This window comes from Aplidium turbinatum, chromosome 2, assembly GCF_918807975.1.
Source record: "Aplidium turbinatum chromosome 2, kaAplTurb1.1, whole genome shotgun sequence".
Lineage (NCBI taxonomy): Eukaryota > Metazoa > Chordata > Ascidiacea > Aplousobranchia > Polyclinidae > Aplidium > Aplidium turbinatum.
In genome coordinates, this window is record NC_137473.1 from 20,702,481 (window position 1) to 20,729,552 (window position 27,072).

A 27,072-nucleotide genomic window follows, 5' to 3' on the forward strand; every position below is an offset into this window, starting at 1 on the left:
TTCCGACACGGACGATCAACCGTAGATCAGGTCACACTTATGACCCAAGACATTGAGGACAGCTTCTCGGCTAAGAAGAAGACTGGCGCCGTGTTTGTTGATCTCACGGCTGCCTATGATACCGTATGGCATAGTGGCCTTACCTGCAAGTTACTCCGTCTGCTCCCTGACAGACACATGGTCCATATGATAATGGAACTTGTGCGAAACCGCAGTTTTACCCTCACAACCGGTAGCGGTCGTCAAAGCAGACTACGCCGACTTAAAAACGGCGTCCCACAGGCCTCAGTCTTGGCTCCTCTCCTGTTCAACATATACACCTACGACTTGCCCCCCACCATCTCCAAAAAATATGCTTACGCAGACGACCTGGCACTCCTGCACTCAGCAGGAAACTGGCAGTCAGTGGAGAGGAACCTCAGCCAAGACATGCAAACACTATCAACATACCTCCAGAAATGGAAGATACAACTCAGCAAGTTAAAGACAGTGTCGGCGGCCTTCCACCTGAACAACCGGGAGGCACAGCGTGAGATAAACATTAACATTGATGGGGAACGCCTGCCCTACTGTGCCGAACCTACATACCTCGGCATAACCCTGGACAGGTCACTCACGTACCGCCGGCACTTGAAGTCACTGCGCAAAAAACTATCTACACGCGTCGCACTTTTAAGGCGATTGGCGGGTTCCGGCTGGGGAGCTGGTGCTAAAACTCTTCGTACAGCTACCCTAGCTCTTGTTCATTCCACCGCTGAGTACTGCGCGCCGGTCTGGTGTCGTAGTTCTCACACCCACCAGATTGATACCGCCATCAACGACGCACTGCGTACTGTGACTGGATGCCTGCGTCCCACTCCAACGGACTGCCTACCCATCCTAGCAGGCATCCAACCCGCTGAGCTGCGCCGTAAAGGAGCCACGATTTCTCTCGCTCGCCGTGCTTTGGACCCCGACCATCTCCTCCATGCAACATTCAAGCGACCACCACCTATAAAGCAGCGGCTGAAATCGAGACGCCCCTTTGTGCCTGCCGCACAACAATTACTTAAGAACGCAGAAGAACTTGGTTTAAGTGCGGAACACTGGACGAACCAAATGTGGAACACGGAGTGGCAAAATCACACCTCCTCGCTCCGTGACTTCATACCCGACGCCGATCCCGGTCCACCAGGGATGTCCCTCGCAAGGCTTGCGTGGGTCAGGCTTAACCGCCTGCGAACTGGCGTCGGCTGCTTTCGTTCGGACATGCACAAGTGGGGCCTGGCTCCTTCATCAGAATGCGAGTGTGGTGCCACTGAACAGACCGCAGACCATGTCATCCACCACTGCCTAACCCACCGGCCTCCACACGGTGCGCATGGTCTGAGGGTCCTGGACGACGAGACTGCTGAGTGGCTGAAGATTTCCTGCCCTCCAATCTAGCCTGGAAAGATCGCTCATGCGCCATCATCATCATCAAGGAAAAACTGTAGCCTCTACAAATAAGCAATTTCGTGAGGTAAAAATAAAGTCAAAATTTAATAAAAATAATTTCAAAAAGGTCAAAATAAAAATGGCTCTATATCATTATAGGATGGGCTGAAAAAGTTTTTTTTTTAATTTAAGAAGTGTAGTTTTAAAAAACTAAATGAGAACTCAAATTAGGTTTAAAGGTGATTTGGACACTAGTCTTATATCGATTTCTGCTCTCTAGCATTAATTTTAAAGTCAATGTGTTTTTCTAAATTTGACTTTTCATTACGTTTGAGGCCCCTGCTCAAATTACTCATTTTTAGTCCAAAGGCAAGTTTCTTTTCAAATTTCCAAAAACGTTGTTTAGCCTACTTTTTAAGCCTACAAACCCCACTTTACTGTGTGGGACGTTTTATTTGAAGCTTCTTTGTCAAAATACTCCAACAACCAAAATCCGCCACTTTTACATTGACTTAACGGCAGCACATTAATCAGTGTAAAGATGTGGCATAATTTGCCGGATATGATAATATAAATGAACGAGGCACTTGACCTCAACTGGCAGCAGACTGACTCTGAAAACGTTGGTTCTAAAAGGAGTATTAAAAATATTTTTTTAGAGAGCCAATTAGAAGCGTTTACACCAGGGTGGCCAGATTGGCCTTTTTAAGGCCAAATTTCTCGAATTTGGCGTTTTTAAAGTCTGTTGGCCTTAGAAAATATACGTTTGGCCTTTTTCTAGATTTGGCCTTAAATTTGGCCTTTTTTAAAATTTACTCTTCAAAATGCATAATAATCAATATTTCTCATAACTTATATCGTAACCTTACCAGATGAAACCATATTTACCATTGTTCAATACATGTTCTATGCTTGTTGAATAGTCGTAATGTGACGCCGGCGCCGAGTCAGACTGCGCTCACCCGCTAAGGCAGCCAGTGGTGCCAGATGTCACCACTGTAGCGGATTAAAACTCATCCGCTACAATCCGTTTATAATTGCTACCTTTTGGGCTACTTTCAGAATTATTTTTGCTACAATTTATTAAAATCCGGTACAAGTCATAAAATATCGATAAATATGAATATTAGCCTATACATATAATTATTTTGGAATTATATTATAATGTTAACGCTCAAAAGTAGGTAGCCTAGCCTATACAGAAACGTAACGTGTTCACGTAATGTGCAAGGTGAATATATTGCCAAAGCTAAGCAACGTTTCTACAGACGAAAAAACCAAGAAACACCTAAATAAAATACCAAACTCCTCTTAAAGTTCTCTCACTAAATTTGTCCATGAAGTCACTGATTCAGAAAAAATAGCAGAAATTGATCTAAGTTTAACCATAGCGTGCCATGCATCTATTCCAGGGGTTCCCAACCTGTGGTACACGTACCGCTAGTGGTACGCGTACCGCTAGTGGTACGCGAAGGTTTTTCTAGTGGTACGCGGGTAGCTTCCGTGTTTTTCACAACTTTATATTTTGTTTATCTGGTTTTGTTTACAAAAAAAAAATTCCCAAAGTCTATTCTTATTGTTACGCTTGTTTCGTGATTTTCCCTTCCAGGTGGGAATGCGAGCAAGGATTTTCAGTCATGATGAACATCAAGTCAAAAAATCGAAACCGACTAGGTGCGCCCGGAAATGACTTTCGATGCGCTGTTGGCAAATCTCTCATTAATAAATCTCATTAAATTTAGTTGTGGTGCTTTAGTGTTATTTTAGTAGGCCAATATAATTATTATTCTGAATAAAATATGATTCGACCAAATTAGTTGTTTTGCAAGAAGTGGTACGCTTGGCAGTACAGAGCATCCAAGTGGTACGAGATCGTGAAAAGTTTGGGAACCCCTGATTCTATTCGCTCAATTGATCACTTTAGTGATGTGGTAAAGTATCATTATCATGGTAATATTTTCACTAGTTAGCCTACTTCTGTAAAAACAAAGCCTACAAACAGAACACAAATTCAACTATTGGAAGTTGTCATAAGAAATCGTTCTCACCTGTTGGAGCACAAAATGTGTTGCAAAGACTTCAAGTGCACCCCAAATATGATTGAATTGCACAAAAGTGCAGGGCCGTAGCCAGACCGCAGAGCAGGGGGGGCCGAAAAAAGAAAAACCAGGAAAGATGGGCAAAATCAATATAATTGTAGCTGTTGCTCGAGAACGTTGGGATTTTGCCAGGGGGGGCATTTTTTCAGGGGGTTGAGGCCCCCCTGGCCTCCGGCTGGCTACGGGCCTGCAACAATGAGAATTTGCATATTTCATCAGAAAATAAATAAACCAACTATTTAGAAGAAATTCTTCAATAATCGAATAAAATATAAGTAAATTTGTTAAATATATGTAATTATGTATATTTCATTATTTTTAATATAAACAGATAAATAACCTATCCATTTGGCCTTTTTTATCTAATATTTTCCTTGTTTTGGCCTTTTTTTGTATTATTTTGCATTAAGAACTTTTCATAGTCTGGCAACCGTGATTACAATGCTTATTTTACCTTGTTTGAGTTTGGCTTATTTTTGGCCTCTTTTCTATCTATTTGGCCTTAAGTTGGCCTTTTTTCTTGGCGAGTTTGGCCTTTTTTACAAATTTCAGTCTGGCAACCCTGGTTTACACATGAAGAAAACATAGGCTTAATCTGGACTTTGATCTTTCACGACGTTTAATCATCTTTATTAAAGTTTATATTGATGGGAAAATTTCTTCTGTATTATAACATTTAGTTAGTGTAAGGGCCCGCGCATCCATTAGGCCAGGAGTGGGCAACCACCCGGCCGCGGACCGGCACCGGGCCGTAAAGTATTTATTACCGGCAAATATTTTTGATCAACCGGGCTGGTGCAAAAATATCTATTTGATTTCAGTACATAAAACATTTTTGCTGCCCAAAATGTTGTTTGATCACGTTTGTGAGAAGATAGATAGAGCACAAACGCCCTCTGTTACACAAAAGTAAGCTGGCTAGAGGAAAATTACTGAACAGAGTGTTTCATAGAGAAGTAGGCTATATCATCCATATCAAATTATTTTACTTTTGAAAACTGGATCCTCAAACTAACAAACTTGCTCAATTATGCGACATATCTAGTCTGCTCAACGAACTTAATCTTCAACTTCAGTAAAAAATGACAACTTTGTTGTCACTTGTAAAATAATTTGGCTGCATTCAAAGCCAAACTGAAAGTTTGGGAGTAGGCAGAGGGATATTTGGCATGTTCCAAACATGTACAGGGGTTTTGAACGCAATCACTTATCTTCTCTTGTTACAAGAGCGATACATAGCGGATGGAATAGTTCCCCGGCAACAACATTTCAACAATTGGAATCTTCACTCTGCCAACCTCGGTTACCGGCGCTGCGTCAAAAGCCTCTACAAGTATGCGAAACTACCAGGAATAACCTATCAAGGCTTTGTCCAGTACGAAAATAAAGACTCAAGCCAAATCAAAGAGTTCGAGCGCTGCTGCCCAAGCTGAAAAACCCTAATAATTGCAAAGGAATTGATTTGTAATGATCAAACCAGGAGAATTGACCACGTTTGTGCAACAACAGGATCAGCTGCTGGAAATTGCAAATGATGGGAACCTTACAGGAAATGTACTTTTGAGACAACGACCTTACCAGTGTTCTAGAACATGGGTGGGGTTCAATAAACGAGCCACTTTGTGAAAGCTAAAAACACCCGTGAGCCACAAAATGTATCGTGTCAGTAAAATAGGTAAACAATGCAAGCTGTAGGGGAGACCCAGGAGAGTTGAGCCAATTTTTCTACTTTGGTAAATATCTATCGAAATTTTTAGGTTACACAAATAATTCGTTTGGTAAACTGAAGGGTAACCATTCACCTTCATTCACAAAAAGGAAATTAATCTAACATCATTGCATATATGTTTATTTTGTCAATGAAATAAAAAAGTCAGTTGGCTCAACTCTCCCGCCGATCGAGGAGAGTTGATCATAGTCTCAAGGTGAGTTGAGCCATTGCCAACCAAAACCATATAAACACAAAAGATCTAATACAAAATAAATTATCCAATATTATTCAGTACACAGTGTTACAATGTCACTTGTTAGATTTATTTTTTTCACTATTTAATTCAAAATGGTGGTGTTGCGGTAACATTATCCGCCATCAATGACGGGCCCCGATAGTTTTTTGGTCTAAAAAGTAGTTTAACCCATTTCAAATTGCAACCCAAGCGCTTTTCCAGCCGTTTGCGGTCACTCCAAGCGATAGGCTAGTGTAGAAAAGGAAGTGCCCCTTTGGAAATTGTTTGACAGCAAAATAATTGAATCAATAATAATAATAAATACTGTTATCATTAATATCCAATTATCATGACGTCACACACGTTTCAAAAGGGAAATTTTGAGTTCACAATTGCCCTCTGGCCCCCTGCTGTGAGCAAGTCTTTTGATCATTCACGTTATTCTGGTCAATTGCAAGCTTTTAATAAATCTAATAACAAAAAACTGATTTTGATAATAAGTAAACCAATAATATTGAGGAGAGTTGAGCCATTGCCTACCTAAACTACGTAAAAGCCATGGCTCAACTCTCCTTATGTCACCTTGTTCGGTAAAACTTGAAAGTTTTATTAAAACAGCGCTGCAAAGTTGATAATACTTATCATGATAAAAAGGCCTCACATTGACAATATATTACACATCTTAAAAGGAAACTATCTGCTGTTACTTTGTGGCTATAAGATGAAAGACTTGTAACTCAGCAATCCACTTTTAGATTTGATTTTCACATTGTGCTACTTCAACAAGCTATACTAGATATAACTACAAAATTGATTGAGTCAAAATGGTAGTAATGTTGCATATGTCACGCAGAGGAACCCAAGAATTAGATTTCAATACTATAAATTGCATTTTTTGGGGGTGGATCAACCCTCCTTGCGGCTCAACTCTCCCGGGTCTCCCCTACGGTACGTAAAATAACTTAACATAAATTAAAAACAACAAACACAATATTAGCTTTTTGTATGATTTGCCAATCTGAAAATTTGGACGATGTTTTGATTCTACAAACTTCATTTCAGAAAATAAAGATTCACAGCAATATATTTTGCTAAATACAGAAATGCTGTGCACTGGTCTTTTACACTCCAGAACCTAGGGAAAGATCCTTTCTCTAAAACGTAACTGTAGTGGCATCAACTGAAATTTTTAGAACCATGTTTTCTTGTATTTCAATCAGTACCATTTCTAAGCAGACATAAACGGTTGACCAACTGGATTACCATATCATTGACCAAATTAACATTGAATGGGTTTATAAGGATATCAAAACATGAATTCAGCTCCTGCAAATCTGGCTGGGAACTCCTCTAGTAAGCCTAGTCCTTGCAATTTATTTTTCCAATTTGTGATCTGAACTTGCCTTTTCAGAAAAGCATTTGTTTTCATTTTGACACTGGAAGAAATGAAAGAATGTTTTTGACATTAGGCCTATCTCTCTTTAAAAAAACCTTGACTTTGTTTTGAAACTTAAAACTATAGACAAGCAAAACAAAGTAACCTTAGCGGGTTTAGCATAATGTATTACATACAAAACAAAATATCTAACATAATGAACCAAACGTTTTCGACACGTTCTTGTATCCTCATCAGGAATTAAATCTGCAATAAACATAAAATGAAAAAAGATAACAGAAGATTCGCATTTCATCAAAGCAAGTTTATCATGGTAGAACCACTTTTTGCATTGCTATAGAAAATATTACATTTTAGGATTAGTCAATTGTGTCCTCATCAGGAATTAAATCTGCAATAAACATAAAATGAAAAAAGATAACAGAAGATTCACATTTCATCAAAGCAAGTTTATCATGGTAGAACCACTTTTTGCATTGCTATAGAAAATATTACATTTTAGGATTAGTCAATTGTATCTTGCAGAAGGCTATCACTAATCTACTAAAATGAAGGTCCATTCGAACAAGTCGTAGTTCCTGCTACAGATAACAATAAAACTGCAAATATTAACATGCAACATGAAATTCGTGATGTCATTTTCGGAATCAGCATCTTAAAATTATTCGGAAATCACTAAAAAATATATATTTTGATTATCTGGTCTTCGTCATCCGATCCAACTAGTATAGATTCCTGAGTCCATTGTAAAAATATTTGTAAGTTAATTTCTTTGTATGACCATACAAATAATGTTTCAGGGAAATTTAAACAAGTTCTTGAACGTGATCGACGGAGACGCGCGATAGCGAATCGACGGGTTGCCAAAAGCTTGTACAAGCGTGGGTGGCGAGCGTCAAACTTTGGCTTTCCTGGCCGAAGGTGAGTGAGAGTTTCTTGCAAGACAAAAGCTGGTTTCATTTTTATTTGAATTCAGCTCGCGGTGTGTTTGTTAATATGAGCTTTTCAGTTTTTGCATTTGTGTTGAATTTCCAGGCTCTAGTAATTTTAAATTTTTTGATTTTCCAACTACACTAACTTCGTGTTCAACGGAATGTGCAGTTTTGCATATTATCAATTGATTACCTGCCAAATGTAAAGTTCGAGAACCTATGGCATAAAGTTTTGGTGCCTGGTAGCCTACGATTGGCTACTGATCAGCCCAGCCTCATGTGCGAGCCACATTTCTATTGCTTCCAATTCTTATGATACCGTACTCTACTGTCGAGGAACATTCGGGATTGTTTTATATCTATGGAGCAACAAACTTAAAAACAGGATAGTTAAATACAATTTTTGCAAAAAAGTTTTGTTTAACTTTATCGGCTTTTTCGAGCCTTAGTTTTTTATAGTTCTGCATCAAGTCTTAGTTTAGTTGGTGAGATTTCAAGTTTGAAGTTCGAATTCAGCAAAAAATAAACTCTACTTTCATGATTGCCGTTTTCGTATTTAATGTTTCCAAGCTCTTTAGGTCATTGCTTTGTTTAGGCTATAATTATTTTGTCTGGTGAGCGCTAGCACTACTGTACATAATGACAAAATAAACCTATATCTTCTTTGTACGGGATTGTTTTCATGTCTGATAAATCTTTCTCAAATTTTGATTTCATTTGCAAGCAAACTGAAAACAAATGCTCTTTTAGTCTGAACGTTATCATAAAATGTAGGCTATCTATGTTTGTAGTGATAATGTATCACTTTGAACTTAAACCTTTTTATTATTTGTTCCACTTGATAGGCAACCTCCTCCAGATCTGTGTACTCGGAAAATATTCAGCGAATTAGGATTCCACAACGCAATCGCAGACGACGACATTTTCTTGTCAGGTTTGTTAAATGACATAGGCTACGCTTTCATCCATCTGTGATTGTTCATCCATCTGTCGTTGCCTATTCCTCTAATGAATATTTTTTATTTTGCAGACGATGACTTATCAGGCGGTGATGCTGTCACAGAAGATCAGGAAGGCTTGGAATTGAGAAAGAGAATGACAACTAAAGCTAACCTTGTCGCGATTGATGCAATGGAAATAAGTAAATCGGTTCTTTTTCCACTTTTGCAGACTTACGAGTCTCGGACAAGGACGCACGTGCATGACACAGAGGTATTATTACCAGTGTTCCGTAGGCTCAATTGCTTGGCACGTAGCCTAGTCATCGTGGTTCTAGTGCTACTTTTAAAGCTCTTGCCGTAATGGTTATATATTCACTTTTCTGCTAAGCATAATGAGTTAATGACTAGGCCTATTGCTTATTTTACTTATGGGAGAAACAATGCCCTCCATTCCTTTAGTAATTTAGTTTGTCAAGATACGTTCCGGACGGTTGTTGCGTCGCCTGATGAAGATGTAACCAACCAGTATTTTCAATTCCTGCTTATACACTTTCTTTTAACATAAAATATCGTTATTGTTAATGAAAGGTGATAGTGTCTATCTGAAATGTAGTTTGCCGAAAAGTGATCATGCAGATTTAAGGCCTTCGAGCACAGTACGTTGTGTTCCAAAAATTCAATTCAAAACAAAAACAACTCAAGCCTAATTATTTTTTTGGCAGACAAAAACATCTGCAGTACTTTGACTTCTCTTTTTTTCAGGTCCAGCCTCTTCTGCATGAGATATGTCCGAGCATTTTTCGCGAAAACTTAAGAAGCGAACAGAATTCTCTTGATAGGTTGGTAAAGAACACACCAAAATACCAATGGAATTACTTTGAAATGACAACTGTCAATATCACTATGAGCTGTTAATCAAAAATGTAAAAATGTTTTGATAGAAATGTAAGTGCTACATCCATGATTTATGCCTATAACCTTTGGTCATAAGCCTACATCATCAGAGGTACCACTGATAGTGGTGGGATATTGGTGGGGCATCGTTAGTGGGTTAGCCTACTATTTACAGTATAAAGTATAATCTACAACGTGTCATCATTGATATTGGAAATACTGTATATGTTAATAAAAGACGTTCACTTTTTTAGCGACGCAATAACTGAGGAAAGCATTTTTAACAAGTTGACCCGACTACTGGACGATAGGCGCAGATTAGCATTCAATCAGCTTGCCGTGCAGGTGAGACCATGCTTAATTCTAAGGAATTTTTATCATTGCCATTTTCTTAGAAGACAGTTACATAATGTCATATGGCATGAAAACTGTGAAATGGCAAACTTATACAAAAGCGGCTTTTCCGGTTACCTCGCTCTTGGTTTTGCTTGCTATGCGCCATAGTTTCATTTAGGCTACGGTGCAAAATCCATTGTTTTGTGAAATTGAGAAGAGGCAATAACCCATCGAGTTGCATTTTGATGAAGCAAAACTGATGTGATGTGGTAAAATGGATGGATCTGGCAAGCAAACCACACAAAAACTCCTTTTCTTGCTATTTTCTGCTCAAACAGTCAGGGGCCAGGAACGGTTTTTGACTGGGGAAGGGGGGGGGGGGGGGGTGGCAGGATTATGATAAAAGAGCACTTTTGTTGCTGAAAGGCCAATTTTTTTAATGTTTTAGGATAAGATATAGCAATAATGCTCATCCATCAGCTCATCATCGAGTAATGATACAAGTGTCCGGTATACAAAGAACAATGGCACGGGAGGGCATCATGCTACGTTATGATGATGTAGGCTAATTACCTACTGTGATACAGAATTTTGTGTCGTGAATATTATTTTGAGGCAGAAATGAAAGATTATAATTAAGCTAATAGCTGAAATTGTTATATCGTGTTGCAAAATGTGCAGTAGCCTACATGATCTTAAAAGGGCACCATTGCCCCTCCCTGCCCCCCCATCCGCAGAAAAATTGAGGGCAGGGGGCATTCGCCCCCCCCCCCCCCCGCTTCTGGCGCCCATGCAAACAGTAGCGGTACCTCAGTTGTTGCATTGATCGTCAAGTAAATCAACTGACTTTCCTTTAAATCAGCTGCTTCTCTAGATTCTTTTGGTTAAGCCGATGAAGTGCTGGGTACTTCTGCTGCGCTTACTTCGGTTACCCTCTTCGTCTCCGATTCCTTCTCAATAATGCTGGACGACTCCGATTCTCACTCGGGTCAAGTTGACATTTGTTGATATTAAAAACAAACTTGTGATAATGTAAATAATCAACTCAGAAAACTACTTGAAATAACGCTAGCGATTATTATAAATATTCGTTTACAATAAAGTTTACATCATTGCCACGACTAACTACTGCACCAAGCTACAACTTGCTAACTGGGAACACCACCTGCAATGCGTAAATGACTTAATCAAAGCCCAGATGGGCATTATTACATCATAGATCACACAACTTCAAACGAAATTTATTTTACACTGATTTTTTTAAAGAATAAATGAAACTGACGACACGAAGGAAATCGGCTTTGTGTTTTCTATGCGTTGTTTAGTATTAGGCCAAAAAACACTTATTTTATTACTGCGCATTTTGCAGTTTATCACTGCGCCTTAGAATTAACTATGGGTGAGATTCACACATGTCAAAAATTTAAATAAAACTCAGTTACTATTTTTTAATAACCGCTACAGCCTGTTTCACTCTTACTGGGAATTATTAGAAGGTCCTGATTTAAATGAAATCAAAATCGAAAGTTTATATGTCCCAACACTCTTGGTTATAATATTCCTTTACTTTGAGGTATTTCTCTATTGGTTGGAGGCAGGGCCTCCAAGAGCCTTGCCGGGCCCCGGTGCAGATGTTGCTGCCGGGCCGCGAAATTTTTTTTCCCACGAGATTTCTGTCTCATTGATTCTAGTCACTCTAAAAGTAAGATTTTCCGAAAGTGTTTTGAGAGATTGGTTGATTCAGATTGCGAAATAACTATTTGCCAATGAAATTCTGCAATGATAATAAAATATAAGCTTTCCCTAACCCTACTTTTTTTAAAAAGCTCTTGTGCACCGCAAAAATTAATTTAAAGAAAAAAAAAGTTTGACCTCGACGAGCGTCGAACCCTCGTTCTCACGACCACTAGGCAGAGGATGAAACCACTGAACCAACCGTGCCAACGAGAAACTGGTGCATTCCACACGGTTTTACTACAAACTTTTACCAAAATATGCAAATGAGACAGAAATCTCGTGGGAAAAAAAATTTGCTGCCGGGCCCCCCAGCGCGACATGTCAAGTGATATCTCACCAATCACAAGCAAAATTTGCGGTGCGCGTTCTTACAAAGGATAAATTAGGTTAAAGTATTAACACTCCATTATTTCACAAACAATGCACTATTGTAAATATAACTTCAAATTCACAGATACACACTAGTTATACACAAAAATAAAATGCTAAAACACTACATAGTGTAAATATAGCCTCAATAGCGTTGTCAGATATGGAATGCTGCCCTAATTTGAGGAAAAGTTTATAGCTGTTGAAAACAAAAACTTGTATTTTGGATATTTTTTTTAGTCCTGGGCAAAGATCAAAACCCTAACCTTTCCTAACTCTAACCCTTCCTAACTCTGGCAACACCTGCTTGTAACCATGGCAACAAGTGGGTAAAATCAGCCATTTCGAAGATAAAAATTGCAATTCTATCCGACATGGCTGACATAGCATTGCATATGTGTGCTTACAGCTTCACATTAACATACAATACCATTTCTGACCTTGAAATCCGCAGAGACTAGGGCAGCAAACTTAGGATGAATGCATTGCTATTGTTCATGACATTCAGAAATACTAACTTCAATATAACAAATAACAACTTCATATAAGAAATAACCAACTTCAAAATATTAAAAAACTTTTATGCAAAATTGACCTTAACACGCAAATTTAAACATTTTATTGGCCCCCTGAACGCAAAAAAATGAAAAAATTGTTATTCTAAAAAAGGGCATATAAAAAACAATATTTTATGCAAAATCGACCTGAGCACGCAAATTTAAACATTTTGTCGGGCCTGCCTAAACTCACAAAATTTAAAATTCTGTAATTTAAAAAAGGGCATATCCTAGACTACCCATAAGGAGGTCCCATTCGACATACGGAACTAATATAAAAACAATATTTTATGCAAAATCGTTGAAATTAATCTTTTTATCGCGTGAATTTAGATATTTTGTCGGGCCCCCTTGAACTCACCGGGCCCCGGTGCAATGCACCGGTTGTCCCACCCTCTTGTTGGCCCTGGTTGGAGGTGGTTGATTTGATGATCTTCTTGTCTTTTTGTAGCCTTATTTTCATTGAGTGAAAGTTGTTTTTCCTTTGTTCTTTAATAATTTGGACAGCAATTTTGTTGATACTGCTGAATGTAAAAATATACTTGATTAATTGATTGAAATTTGCTCCACCACACTGCTTTAATATCCATCTCAAACATTGATAAAATTACGTTAGCCAATACTACCAAATACGTCATCTATCCCTCACCGATCGCTTTTTTGCAAACTAGAGACTCTGCTGTATCCAAGCGAATTATTATTTTGGAACATTGGTCAGGCCCATTTTCCCTTTGACTGCGTAGGCTACATATTTCTATTTGCAAATACGTGAAAAGGAATTACTTCGCACCTTTCACAGCCTGTCCTTGTCTTAGTCAATTTCCTTGTTAATGGATGAGTTTCTTGACGCTAAACACAGGCTATGGGCAGGATTAAATTTAAATATAGTATTTTAAATCCTAAATTTTAATCATCTGTTAGGATCGAGATGAACCAATTATCCATGAATCGGGAAACGTGCTCGAAAGAACAATCAAGGATCTTGCTTCTAAAGTAGCCGGACAAGTGCTCCCTCAAGCTGCCACTTCAAACGAGCTGAAGTACGTCATGCTCAAAAGCTGTTATGCTTACCTGTCGCATTTTGCTATTATGTAATTCTCTTCGTTCGCCAATTTCGAGCACTTTGCTAGCAGATATGTTGCTGTTGCATTAAGTATAGCTCAGCGCTGGTGTCTTGTCCCCAGTTATATAATATATATGGAATCCAATCTTACGCCCTATAGTTGAATGTTTATATCAATTGGACGAGAAGGCAAGGAAGCCAATTTTTGTTTCCACTTCAAGGCGTGCTTAAAGTGTCTTGCTAAAGACACAGCCGTGTGCTTTTAAGCGGTGTCGAACCGGCGCTCTTTTGAGCGTTCAGGGCTCTCACCACTCGCCTCTGCGCTGACACTCCTAATATTAAAACAATTCATGTTTTGTAAACCTGTTAAGGAAAGTTGTAGCTTATATTTTTCCATAAAATCATCTCCACAAGGCGACCTAAGAATATAACATTTAGTTTCTCTTTCATTGTTTCTTAGGCAAGCGGTAGTTAAACAGTTCTTCAAAACTAAAATGCTGAAACCTTGGAGAAATATTGAAAATTGTGCTATATCTGTTATGTAGTTTACAGCAGTGATTTTCAACATGGTCCACCTGGAATGTTTTGTGGCCCACAGAGATTTTTAGTGGTTCGCAGATTATACATCGATACCAGGGGAACTATCAGCTTAAGACTGAGCAAATTTGTCAAAAACTTGTTTTGAATTATTGTGTTAGAAACATCAAACCAAGCAAGTCACTAGTTTTATAAGTCGTTAGATTGATTTTACAAAGTATATTGTACCATATGTGCATGGTCTTCCGTTACAAGAAAGTTTAAACTATAGCCGTCCCCACTTGTAGCTGATCTAGAGGAGTGGTCACGTGCACCTACCCCCACAATCTGAGAAAAACATGTAAATGTTGTACGTTTGGCAGAATTTTTCCGCTTGCTCGATCCTATCTTAATAACCCAATAAGTGGCACGGGGAAAGCATGGTTTCAGCAGTGTAAAACCTTCAACAAATAATTTTTTGAAATTGTTCTGTGGCCTTGAAAGAAAAAACATTTAAAACATAACTTCAATTTTAAACCAAAACTTGTCACTCAACTTCTAGCAAAACCATGTTTTAATTTGATGAATTTGTTCAACTACAAGGTGTGCATCTTAAAAAAAAACATGTCATCGAGCCTGCTAATGCACAAAAAGGGATAAAAAAAAAGTTAAATTTGTTAAAGGGCGGTGAAACCCAAATTAACTTTGCGAGTTTTTTGTTTCAGCGTGATGTCATTGTGTACAACATGCGTTTTAGCTATAAAAAAAATCCAAATTTTGTTTCCCTCGTCTCGCTAGGGCCGCTTTTGTTTGATACCCGTTTGCGAGGTCTCGTTGCGCATCAAGCTGTGATTCTGTTCGCTGTGACGTCACAAGGTACATATAGTTGTGGCCAAAAGTTTAAGACCAGACTTGATTTATGACGATTTTTGCATTACTTCAAAATACTGCATCAGATATAAGATGATGCATAAAGATGATGCAACTGAAACAATATATGATGCAGTATTTTGAAGTAATGCAAAAATCGTCATAAATCAAGTCTGGTCTTAAAGTTTTGGCCACAACTATATGTACCTTGTGACGCAGGGATATCTATAACTACGGGATTGGAAACTCTGTGGAACTGAAAACCATTTTATACACCAGTAGGGTCACTTTTCTTTTGTGCGCTGCTGTGATAAATGTTCACATAAATTGACCTCAAAGGGCATCAAGTAGTAGACTAAACGAACAACCAAAAGTGTAACAATCAATTCCCCTGCTGTAAATTGTAAGGTCTACGCTTGCCTGGTTTGTTTATTTGTTCGTATTCCATTAGTGCAGTCATGTAGTATTTTGTTTGCTGCTTAAAAAAATTCCAGAATGATAATTGGTTTTAGTTCTGATGACATCGTAAACGAATTGGTTTCGTAATGGATTGGTCTGGGAACAAGTTGATGATACAACAACATATTGCACTGATTGCTGAACACTCCTCATTTACGTACTTCTGATCCGACTTGCAGTACGCAAAATGCTAAAGAACAACAGTAGGCGGTTTTCGGACTCGTTACATTCATTTATTTTTTGGATTCATTGTTTTTTTTCTAGCAGCGTAAATGTACTTTTATACATCAATTAAGTTTCAATGGGAGTGTATTTTGTATTATTATTGTAAAATCGAATTTTGTATATCTTTTAGTCGGTATTTTATTTTGTCAATCTTTCTGTAGTCGTAGTAATGTGATGACCCTACTGATGTATAGCACTGAATAGAGTTTCCAATCCCGTAGTTATAGATATCCCTGCTGTGACGTCACAGCGAACAGAATCACAGCTTGATGCGCGCGAGACCTCGCAAACGGGTATCAAACAAAAGCGGCCTTAGCGAGACGAGGGAAACAAAATTTGGATTTTTTTTTGATAAAACGCATGTTGTACGCAATGACATCACGCTGAAACAAATAACTCGCAAAAAGTGAATTTGGGTTTCCCCGCCCTTTAAAATTTTCTGGAGTCAAGCTCTTGCTACAGTTGCTCCGTTTTTTTTGATCTATTCTAAACATTTCAGTGTTTATTTAAGCTTGCAAACTTTGATTCTTTCAAATATCTGGTGCGTCCTAAATATTTTCTTTCATGCGCTACTGGTCCCCACTCAGCTTTTAGTTGTTCAAATCGAACAAATAGTTAGGTTGAGCGTGCAAATTAAGAAATATTGTTTAACTGGCAAAGAATGACAGAGTTCACTAATCTATCTGTGTCTAACACGGTTTCGACAAATGACTTTCTTGGGATGTCGGCAAAACAAAGCGGTCTATGGCATTATTATTATTTAGAAAAAAGGTCCATGGAACGAAAAAGTTTGAGAACCACTGGTTTACAGTACCAGAAACATTTCTACAGCTACTTCAAACGTTGTTTTAAATTGATATTTTTCTTTGTACGCTTATCTTCGTTATTGATTTGTGGCTGAGAATGCTTCGCTACATAAACTTGCTTAAAAACACATCTTTGTTTATACGTTATTTAGTTAAAACAATATTTATAAAAAAATTTTTGTTTCAACTGACACGTTAGGCTATCAAACGAGTAGACTGCACAAGAGAGACAGCCTGTGAAGCGACAAACAATCAACAGTATCTTTGCGCAGGGATATACAGGAGAAGATAGGGTCTCGCATAGCTATGCTGGCTAGTTCAGTCGTCAATGACATCCTTGCAGTTGGAGTTCGAAATTCAGCGCAGTTCGAAACTCATCCTTGTGCCGCAGACGAGTTGGAAAGTAACCAATCAACTGAGTCCTCATCTATTGAAACTATGATCGAACGAAAGCTGAGCTTGCTTGCTAAAACCATGGTTGATGACATGCTTGAGGAGCAAGTGTCTGACAGTGCCAAAGAAGATGAAAGCAGCAATTCAGGTTTGAGCGATCTAGCACGACATGTCGCTCGATCGGCTCTTGATACAATCCTGATTGCTGATGAGACAACTGGTGCGACGGAGTCACAAGTTGTTGAAAGCATTGCTGCAAAGATAAACGAACTCTCCTCCACCATGTTGACAGAGGTGAGGCTAATGTATGAATAAACCAGTGGCTTTTTCTGCGTAGCGTGAACCTTTTTAGCCAGTTCAAGATGAGAACTTAGCAATCACTATACATAGAACAATATTGTTAATTCCCCAAGTGGTTCCCAACAAATTTTTTTTGTCACTTGACTCTTTTATATAAATTTCAAGCTTGCGGACCCCTACCTAGTAGTTTCCAAGAAATCGATCAGAAAATGTCTTGTTGTTTAATACATGACTTATTGCTGAGGGATATTTATTGTAGGCCTAGTATTGGATATAGGCAGGATTGCCATCACCATAGATCCCAAAATAAGGACAACCGAAAAATTAAAACAAAACAAACGTTTTTGAACAAATCTTTGCATTTATACGAGTCATGGCATAAAGGTGTAGGAGAATATTTTTTTTGAAGGGTGCGAAAGAAATGCTGCCAAACTATAATAATAAATGTGCCTGAAAATATTTTACATTAGTATATGCTCCACCTCAAAGTACATCACCATTTTTTTGCTTTACCATTGGCCTTGACTGCTGATTTTTGATAAACATTAAAATGGGAGATTTAACATCAGGATTCAGGATGTGACCTAAGAAAGGTACAATATCGGTGCAGGACTATAAGCAACAATTCAGAATAAAAAGAGGTAAAACGCACTTATTTCAAATCTCAGTTTATCATTGAGACCTAGAATAAAACTCACATACAAAAACATCAAACCTGTCACTTCTTTTTTACAGCTTTAATCCTTGCATCAGTAGCGATAAAACGTGAGTAACCACTGACGTAAAATAAAATGGGACCGATTATGAAGACCTTGAATAACTAGCCTACCACGCCTCACACATGCGGGGCGTGGCATGAGGGGATGGGCGACTTTGCACCTGGAAGCGTTTGGTCTACCAACTAAAGATGCGGGGTCAGGGCTGGGGAGATGTGGTACCTGTGAGGAAAAAATTGGCGGCCGAAATTCCTATTGATGAGACCACGTCCCGAAAATTTAGAAAGTCGGAACAAACCAGAGAGACGGGTAGGAACCGCCCTTTTGCAATGGTGTTTCATCTTTCGGCAGACTTGGGTCTGCCGGGGAGAACGGCTTACATCACGGGGAAGATAGCCCACAGAGAGTGTTCTCTCTCTCGTCTCTCTCTCGCTGTCATCCTACAGACACTCAGCTGAGTTTTAATTCCTAGGAGCTACAGGCTTTTGTGAGCGGCCTGGAACTAAAAAAAAACTGTGGTCTCCTACAAAACGGAAGATTGATTTGATTGAAAATATGAGGTGTTCTGTTTTATTCTACCGGTTCTTATTCCACTTCTTATTCAATTATCATTCTACCGGTTCAGAACTTTATTCTACACAATGCTTATTTCTACCGGTTACAAGTTATCACAATACTTGCAAGATATCTCATTTACACCCCTCTTATTTTCTTTTACTCTTATTGAAAATATTGGTACCGGTAGTCTAATTTCTTTGACTTATGTTGTCTATTGTTGTTTTGTCACTGGCTTTGTTTACGTTGGAGTTGAGAGACTAATGATTTATGTGGTATTGTTAACATACAGCTAGAATAATCCTGCATTATTGTTTGTCAGCAGGGATTTTCTTATTTTAGCTGACATGTACAAGTGTACTACTGTAATTAACATATTGGCCATATATTAGCCAACAATAAAATAGGAAAAGAATTTACAGAAAAAAGGTTAAATGTAGAAGGCTTTTATTCTCCGATTATGTAAAAAAAAAACATTTGAACAGGAATCATGCCGGTGATCAGAGTACAGTATAAGTTAAAGCTTTCAGGGTAGATAATTTAAAAAAATGTCATAAGCATTTCAGGACTGCTCTCCATTCAGCGGTACCTAATGGATGGAATAATTCCCCGGCAACAACATTTCAACAATCCGAAACTTCACTCTGCCAATCTCAGTAACCGGCCCTGCGTCAAAATCCTCTACAAGTGTGCGAAACTACCAGGGATAACCTATCAAGTCTTTGTCATTCCGAGGATAAAGATTCAGAACCAAACTATCTAAATTCATGGAAAAAACTTGAGGTGACTAGTGGTATACAGGTGGTATGTGGGTGGGATCAATGAAACAAAATGAGTATTTTTTTTCCGTTGTTGCGCGTGATTTTCGCAGTACAGGGCTACGTAAGCGTTTGAGGTAAGCACATCTTCTTACTGTATTTACAACGCATAGCTAAGGCTTCGGATTGGATCACAGATTAAAAAATTATTTCACTTTTTAAATATTCACTTTTTTGTATCATTGGTCTCCCTGGGTGGGACCTTTGCAACACACCAATGGGAACAATGAGACAGGTTTACTACTTACACGACAACTGTACTTTTTCTGAAGAAAGATTGCATTTTGTGTAAAAGCAAAGAACAAGCAGTTTCTAGAACGAACATGGACAGATGGAAGAACGAAATTGTTTAAAGTTAAACAGTAACAGTTAGCTGGGGGAGGGGTCGTCACAGACAAGTCTTTCATCATGCAATGTGATATTGTTACAAGTTTATTACAAATTTCAAAACACTAGACAAGTGTTTCGTTTTGGCAACAGAGGTTGGATCTGGCAGAAGACACACAATATCACAAGGCAACACAGAAGCCACATTTTCATTTTCTGGGAACACAAAACAGTCCTTCATTTTGTCTGATGTTTTCTCAATTCAATTTTAGTAACTCAATTTCATAGTCACTATCTTGATCAGGACCATCTGCAAACCGGCCGATGAAATGTTTAAATTTATCATCTGCATTTCCATGAACTTTGACCAGTGGCCACTACATAGGTTCCAGTAGAAAGACAATCAGGAATTATGTTTTGCAATGCATTTTCTTCACATGAAACATCACTGGTATCGGTGCAAACACTATCAGCGTCAGTTTCTAGATGAACTTCCAAAACACTGCTTGTGCTAGATTTTCTTTTAAGATGTTGTGCCAGCCGCTTCTTTGGAGAATTGTTAGTAATCAGTAATCACAGCTGATTTACGTTTTCGTGATTTTCTCTTTCTTCCCTTTGCAACAGCTTTTGGATATGGCCATATTGAAGATAACAAAATCGAATCATTTTGTTGTAAGGAAGCTGAGGTACAAGGCTCAGTTTCTCCTGTTTGGTGATGCTCATCAGAAGTTACAGAATTCTCACAATGTATGTTTCCAGAAATACCTAGATTGGTCTTGGAGACAAGCATAAATTTAATGAAGCGTGAAAACACTTCAGAAAATGGCTCATTTTTCATCCATCCTTTAAGTATCTTCCAAGAGTCACTGGTATGATCAAATTTATGTTTTTTGGCAGCTTTTTTCACAGATAAGTTATATTGAACAATGTCATGCACAGCATTGTTTAAACCTTTATTTGAAAAGTTCCTTTTTAAGCCTTTGGATTGCTTTAACATAGACATTTTCTGCAAAAAATACTTTTAAACTCAGACAGGGACCTTTGAGACATGGTCTCAATTGACAGTGTCTAAAAGCTCCCCTATTTCAAAAACTTTGAATTAAACGATGGTTTCACAAAACTCGACTTATTATCTCTCATAAAGCCAACCAATCTTGTAGAATACCTTCCTACCTACTACATGATATACTTAGCATTTGCTATAATAAACACCTGAAAATAATATTGAAAGTTTTCTAGAATTGCTACTTTTTACTTTTGCCTGCCAAAAACATACTTTTGTCTCTCATTTCTGCGTTTGCAACAAGCTAACTTTCAAACCTCATGGCAAAGAAGGTTTATGTAATTACATTTCAATAACTACCAAAAAAAAAGTTAATTTTGAGTAGGGATCAAAAACGAGCTGTGTTGTATTGGTCCCCTTGTATCATTGGTCCCACAACTACCCTAAAGGAAAAAAATACTTATGGTAGTCTACTCTATACGAGAAATTAATATTTGCATTTGAAGATCAAACAGACAGGATTTCCAATTGTAGACCAGGATGGTTATATCTTTTCAACACAAATTTGCTGGCAATAAATATACCAAATGGGATTAGAGTTGTTAAAAGTGATTCCTTTTTTTTTATGGAAACAGCTTTCTGACTCACAATGAGTTTAATTAATTTTAATGTACTTTTAATGAATCGACAAAAATACAAAAAGTTTCTGCCCGAAGTTTTTTTTTGCAATTTTGCCCGAATTATCGACAAATCAATAGTTTTGAAGATGCAACTGCACCCCCCTGCACTCCCAGCTCCTACAGCTACGACATGCTATATTTTTGCCAGAAACAATCTGTTGAAGCAGCTTATAGGACATTTCTTTGAAATAAGGACGATTGATTATTTTAGGACATTCCTCTCAAAATAAGGACAAATCTTGGAAATTAGGACAGTATGGTAATCCTGAATATAGGCTACATAACAGCTGCTGGAGACTTCAATGATATAAAATGTCTTAAACGAAACATGCAAAACTTGAACGTACAAGAAAAGGTCTGTAACATAATATGAAAACAAAGGAAATACGAAAAATCAGACACAAACACAAAACAATAATGAGAAGACTTCTGTTGCCTTTCTTGAATCAAAACATGGAACTGTGGTTGAGATTCAGACAATGAAACCCTCCATGTCTTCTTTAATCTCCAAACGTTTTCACTTTTTGTTTTTATTACAAATGCAAAGAATCTGGCTTCGCATAGGTAAGTGGTGACAAACGGTATCAACCCATTAGATCTTACATCAATGATCGTCTTCTTGCAAAGATTGTTGTCGCTAATGTTGTTGAAGTCCAAGAGAAATGGGTTTCTAACCAAGTTCCAAATAAAAATAACCACTAAAAGTTTTTGTTTATGACGCAATAAATGTAAAACAATGCAGCAAAAAAGTACACAATGATCCCAATTGTTTGCTTATTAAATACCATTATGATGGCAGTCTGCCCTGATTCATTTTTGAAAAGAATTTATTGTATGTGACTCTTTTGTTGCTTAAACAAAAGAGAAATAAAATAGCCTGCATTCAGCCAATACCAAGACACTTACAAATCCTTTTACACTATCTTACAGAACCCCAAGGGGTCCCCGAAACTCCAGGTTGGGAGCCTGTGCCCTCGTAAAGGACACAATCTGGGTTAACAAATGAGGTGGTTAAGCTTTCCAATGCAACAACAACTTTCTCAATCAATGTTAAAATCTGTTTAGATCATGGAAACAAAAGGACAAAGTAAGGTAGATAAACGACATGGAAAAGCTAAAAAAGAAAATTACGCCAAACTGGAGAACAAGATATCGAAGCTGGCCTTGAGTGTGGTGGGATCGATCTTTCAAAGTAAACCAAACCTATTGACAAACATAGTTGATTTTATAAGAACCAATTTTTTGACACATTGGAAGTTTTACTTTCTGATAGACATCGCAAACCATTATTGCATTGCTCTTCGACCAAGGTGTGCAGTGTGCACCCTATAGCTTGTACCACAGGAGCCACAGCGATGTGTGAGTATGAATAGAGGCATTAAGATTTACAAAAAACACCGGTGCTTGGGAAGAAAGAGACTTACAAGCAATCAAGAATGTACTACGCATGCTGTTGGATACATGAACTAAAATCGTCCGATATTTGATCGAAAGTGGGTTTTACAAAGGCCAAAGTGTCGAAAACTCTGCTCCACTTGTCACGCCAATCTCATTTTATAAGGGTGCATAATCTGCATATACTGCATGGCGTAGTAGTGTTAATTTTGGAGACTACACAAAAGGAAAGTAGGTTGAAGTGCAATGCTCTGTTAGTATATTAGACTGATCACCAATATGAGATTTTTTGAAGTTCTTTGTTGTGGATATCTTGTAGCCTAAGTTGAACTATTCGATTTAGAACTAATTAGTTGCACTAGGACGAAATAAAATTTAAACCGTAGCCTACCATTTAGTGCAGAAGTTTCAAATTTAGCTGAATTTGAAGTTTCTTCAATAATTTAAAAGTTTAAAGTTTTCTCATAATTCAATAATTCCGAAACAAGTTTGCAGCACTGATTCCGATGCGTTGCAGCTCATGAAATGTGACATTTTCGCCATCCACCATTGATACAGCATTACGAAAAAACGTTGAATTAAAGTGATTAAAAATGCAAATAACAGGGCGAAATAATAACATTCGCCTTCCCTAAATCGCTTTGTGGTCTCGTCTGAGCTTCTGGGGCCGAGGGTCTATCCTTTTACCACCCCAGATTCACGATGTTCCTGGACTACACTGGAAGGCTGCTAGAGAGCAGCCAGTCTTTAGTTTCATCATCCATGACGCGCAGACCTTCCACTCCGTTAGGTGGTTTGAAGATGGTACAGTCATTGATGATGTGGTCTGCGGTCTGTTCCTCGGCACCACATTCACAGGAGGAGGAAGAAGCGATTCCCCATTGGTGCATTGTTGAGCGGAAAAGCCCGACGCCCGTACGGAGACGGTTGAGGCGCACCCATGCCTGTCTCTGTAGTGTCAGGCCAATGGGGCGTGTGTCGGCGTCGAGGATGAATGAATGAATGAGTCTGGTGGTGGCTTTGTTATGAATGAATGGAGTCTGGTGGCTTTGTGGTCTAGTTCTATATAATAAAACTGGACGTGACTTCGATATCCCAGTTAAATTCCAAGATATGGACGTCAAGTTTACAATATTTTTCCAGATTAAAATTTTGATGTTTTATATTTCTTACAGACAACATTACATCTCATTCTCATAGCAATATGACTGAAAGCTCCATCAGTTCAGAGGCAAAAGCTCCAGGTTAGTTACACCACAAGTAGGTAGAAAGAACAAAATAAATCGTATCTCGGCATTACCATTCATATTGCTATTACAGGTACTAATATCGATGACTTTTTGAATGCAATTTTTCAATTAAAACCAAAAAGTGACACTTCCAAACAGACTGTACGTCGGATGGAAGAAAAGGAAATTGAAAGGATTAGTCGGACAATCGCTAAGTAACTAAATTACAGGCTATGTATCCTTACAACAATTTAAACTGCTTGTTATTTTGTAGGCCAACAGTAATTGGTTATTAGTTTTTTATATAGCTTAATTTTATTCGGTTATCGTTTGTGAATGTAAAGAAACAAAAACTGATAGAGGATGCTTTCATATAAACCAAATATTAATGATGTGATATTGTATAATACAAAGTAGACCTACTAGGCCAACAACTACGTTTGGTAACACAAATAGAAGCCAAGTAGTATGATGAATCCGAATCGTTCATACTTCAAACGCTTTGCATTCAAATTTGAATTATATTACGATATTACAGTATATAAAACAATGAAAACTATTTATACTACAAAAAGTGTTCAATGCTAAGTAAAAAAGCAAAGCAGAGCGCATTAAGTCAAATATAGTTATTACTATCTGAATCCTTAACAGCCTGTTTCACCTATCCTATACGGATGAATAAGAACTTCTGATGATCCGTATAGGTGAAACAGGCTGTTAAGGATTCAGATAGTAATAACTATATTTGATTTATTACTATATATATACAGTATATAAGAGTTTGCGTACTAAAATATGCGGCGCTTCTCAAAAACGTAGAAATTTTTATTTTGGATCTTTCGAAGCTCATTTCTTCTAATCCAGGCTAACCTAAGTAGGCTTATAGTTAGCCTATAAGTTTTTCCTTCTTCTTCAATTACCTCACCTGAACCTGGAGAGTTGAGCCGATTTTTCTAATTTGGCAAATATTTATCAAAATTTTCATGTTGCACAGATATATATATATTTTTTTTCTCGCTCAACGTTCAAAATTCAAGAGGGATACCACTACACCTTGCAAGTTTTCAATTTTCTATATAAAATGGAATTGTTACCTGACTCATCATTAATGCGTCCGCTCCGGGTGCCGTCCACACACCCAAACACTTAGCAAGCAAACCATACCTACATGGAATATACCTACCAGGGAGGCGAGGGACTTACTCTGACCGAAGGGACCCACCGCGGTAAATGGTACTCTGTGGATACAGTATATAAAATGATGATTACTGGCTGCCTCAAGCCTATCTACCTGTCTCAACTTTCCTCTTTCTGAAGTTGGAGCAGACTAGGAGATGGCCGGTCAAGCTTGAGAACTAGCGCGTTTTGATAGAGAATGGCTGGATGTTAAGTTTTTGGTAAACTGAAGGGTAACCAATAACCATTCATCTTCATGTACAAAAAAAGAAAATTAATCTATCATCATTGCATACATTTTTACTTTGCTGGTGAAATAAAAAAGTCGATTGGCTCAACTCTCCAGCCGATGGAGGAGGGTTTATCATCATAACCTCAAGGTGAGTTGAGCTAGTGTTTGCCAAAACAGCATGAAAACAAAACATCTAATACAAACAAATCATCCAATATTAGTCAGTGCACAGTTTTAAATTGTCACTTGTCATGTTACAGTTAGAACACTGTCTGCTATCAATGATTGGCCCAATAGTTCTTTGCCCTAAACAGTGGTTTGAAGGCTTTTCAAAATGCAACCTAAGCGCTTTTTCAGCAGTTTGCGGTCACTTCAAGCAGTAGTGCCCCTTTGAAAATTGACTTAAAATAATGAATCAATAATAATAACAAATACTGTCATCATTGCTATCCAATTGTTGTGACGTCACACACGTTTCAAAAGGGGGTTTTGAGTTAACCATTCCCCTCTGGCCCCCCTGCTGTTTGCAAGTCTTAAGAATATTCACGTTATTCTGGTCAATTGCAAGCTTTTAATAAATATAATTAGTAAAAGACTGTTTTTGATATGCAAACCATTGGTATTGAAGAGAATTGAGCCATTGCCTCTTCTTTTTCTGGCTTTATTCCCACTTCATGTGGGGTCGTCGGTGCAGATTGCAGTCCTCCACATCACTCTGCCAGCAGCATCTTCCTTCATCATATTATTTTTTACCTTTCTCGCTTTCTTCTACCAACTTCCAATTGTTTTATTCTTCTTCTGACATAATCTTCGTCTCTCTGTACGACGTTAGCCAGCCATTTAAGGCGTGTCTGTCTCATCTTCCTGCTCTCCGACTTGAATTCGTTTTCTAATTATTTCATTTCTTACTCTGTCCTGCTTTGTCAACCCCACAGACCATTGCATCATTTCATTTCTGCCACTTTCATTTTTCCTTTTTGTATTTTCGTCAGGCCTTCCATCTGCATCCCATACAACAATGCTTGTCTTACTATCTCAGCCATTGCCTACCTAAACTTTTTATTTTACGCAACTATAAAAGCTTTGGCTCAACTCGCCATATGTTAACTTTCTTCGATAAATTTCGAGAGTTTCATTAAAACAGCGCTACAAGGTTGATAATATTTATCATGATAAAAAGACATCACATTGACAAAATTTTACATAATTATCTTACAAAGAAACTAATTGCTACAGCTTGGTAGGTTTTAGTCGTAATACTTGTAACTCATAAATCCATGTTTTTATTTGAAGCTCACATTGTTCTACTTCAATGAGCAACTCTAGATATAACAACAAAATTGATCGAGTCAAAATGGCAGCAATGTTACATAGACTCATAGAGGATTCCAAGTATTAAATTTCAATACTTCAAATTGCATTTTTTGTTGGTGGATCAACCCACCTTGCGGCTCAACTCTCCTAGCTCTCCCCTATGAATGATTGTTTCTGCCTTGTCGTTGAATTGTTTCAGATAAGTTTGTCTTTTTTTCTCAAGTGCCCGCTTTCCAAAAGCTTACCAGTTATACAGTGGATAGATGCTCCAGTTTTTGCTTTCTGATTACATGGCTTCAGGGTTGGAAGCAACGACTAAGTTAGTTGTCACTATTCGATAGCGTTATTCGTTGCTTTCTGAATATCGAATGC

The 27,072-nt window shown here is 38.0% G+C and overlaps 1 protein-coding gene across 1 annotated transcript in view; it reads left to right on the plus strand.

Moving 5' to 3' along the window:
• LOC145764984 (uncharacterized) overlaps window positions 1-27,072 on the plus strand; it is a 92,115-nt gene that overhangs the window by 16,596 nt on the left and 48,447 nt on the right. The window contains exons 7-16 of the mRNA XM_082576703.1: window positions 7,658-7,778; window positions 8,635-8,723; window positions 8,820-9,001; window positions 9,493-9,569; window positions 9,879-9,969; window positions 13,545-13,663; window positions 16,835-17,249; window positions 22,420-22,546; window positions 23,925-23,993; window positions 24,070-24,193. Of these exons, the coding sequence (XP_082432829.1) occupies window positions 7,658-7,778; window positions 8,635-8,723; window positions 8,820-9,001; window positions 9,493-9,569; window positions 9,879-9,969; window positions 13,545-13,663; window positions 16,835-17,249; window positions 22,420-22,546; window positions 23,925-23,993; window positions 24,070-24,193 (1,414 nt within the window). The remainder of the gene's footprint in view (window positions 1-7,657; window positions 7,779-8,634; window positions 8,724-8,819; window positions 9,002-9,492; window positions 9,570-9,878; window positions 9,970-13,544; window positions 13,664-16,834; window positions 17,250-22,419; window positions 22,547-23,924; window positions 23,994-24,069; window positions 24,194-27,072) is intronic.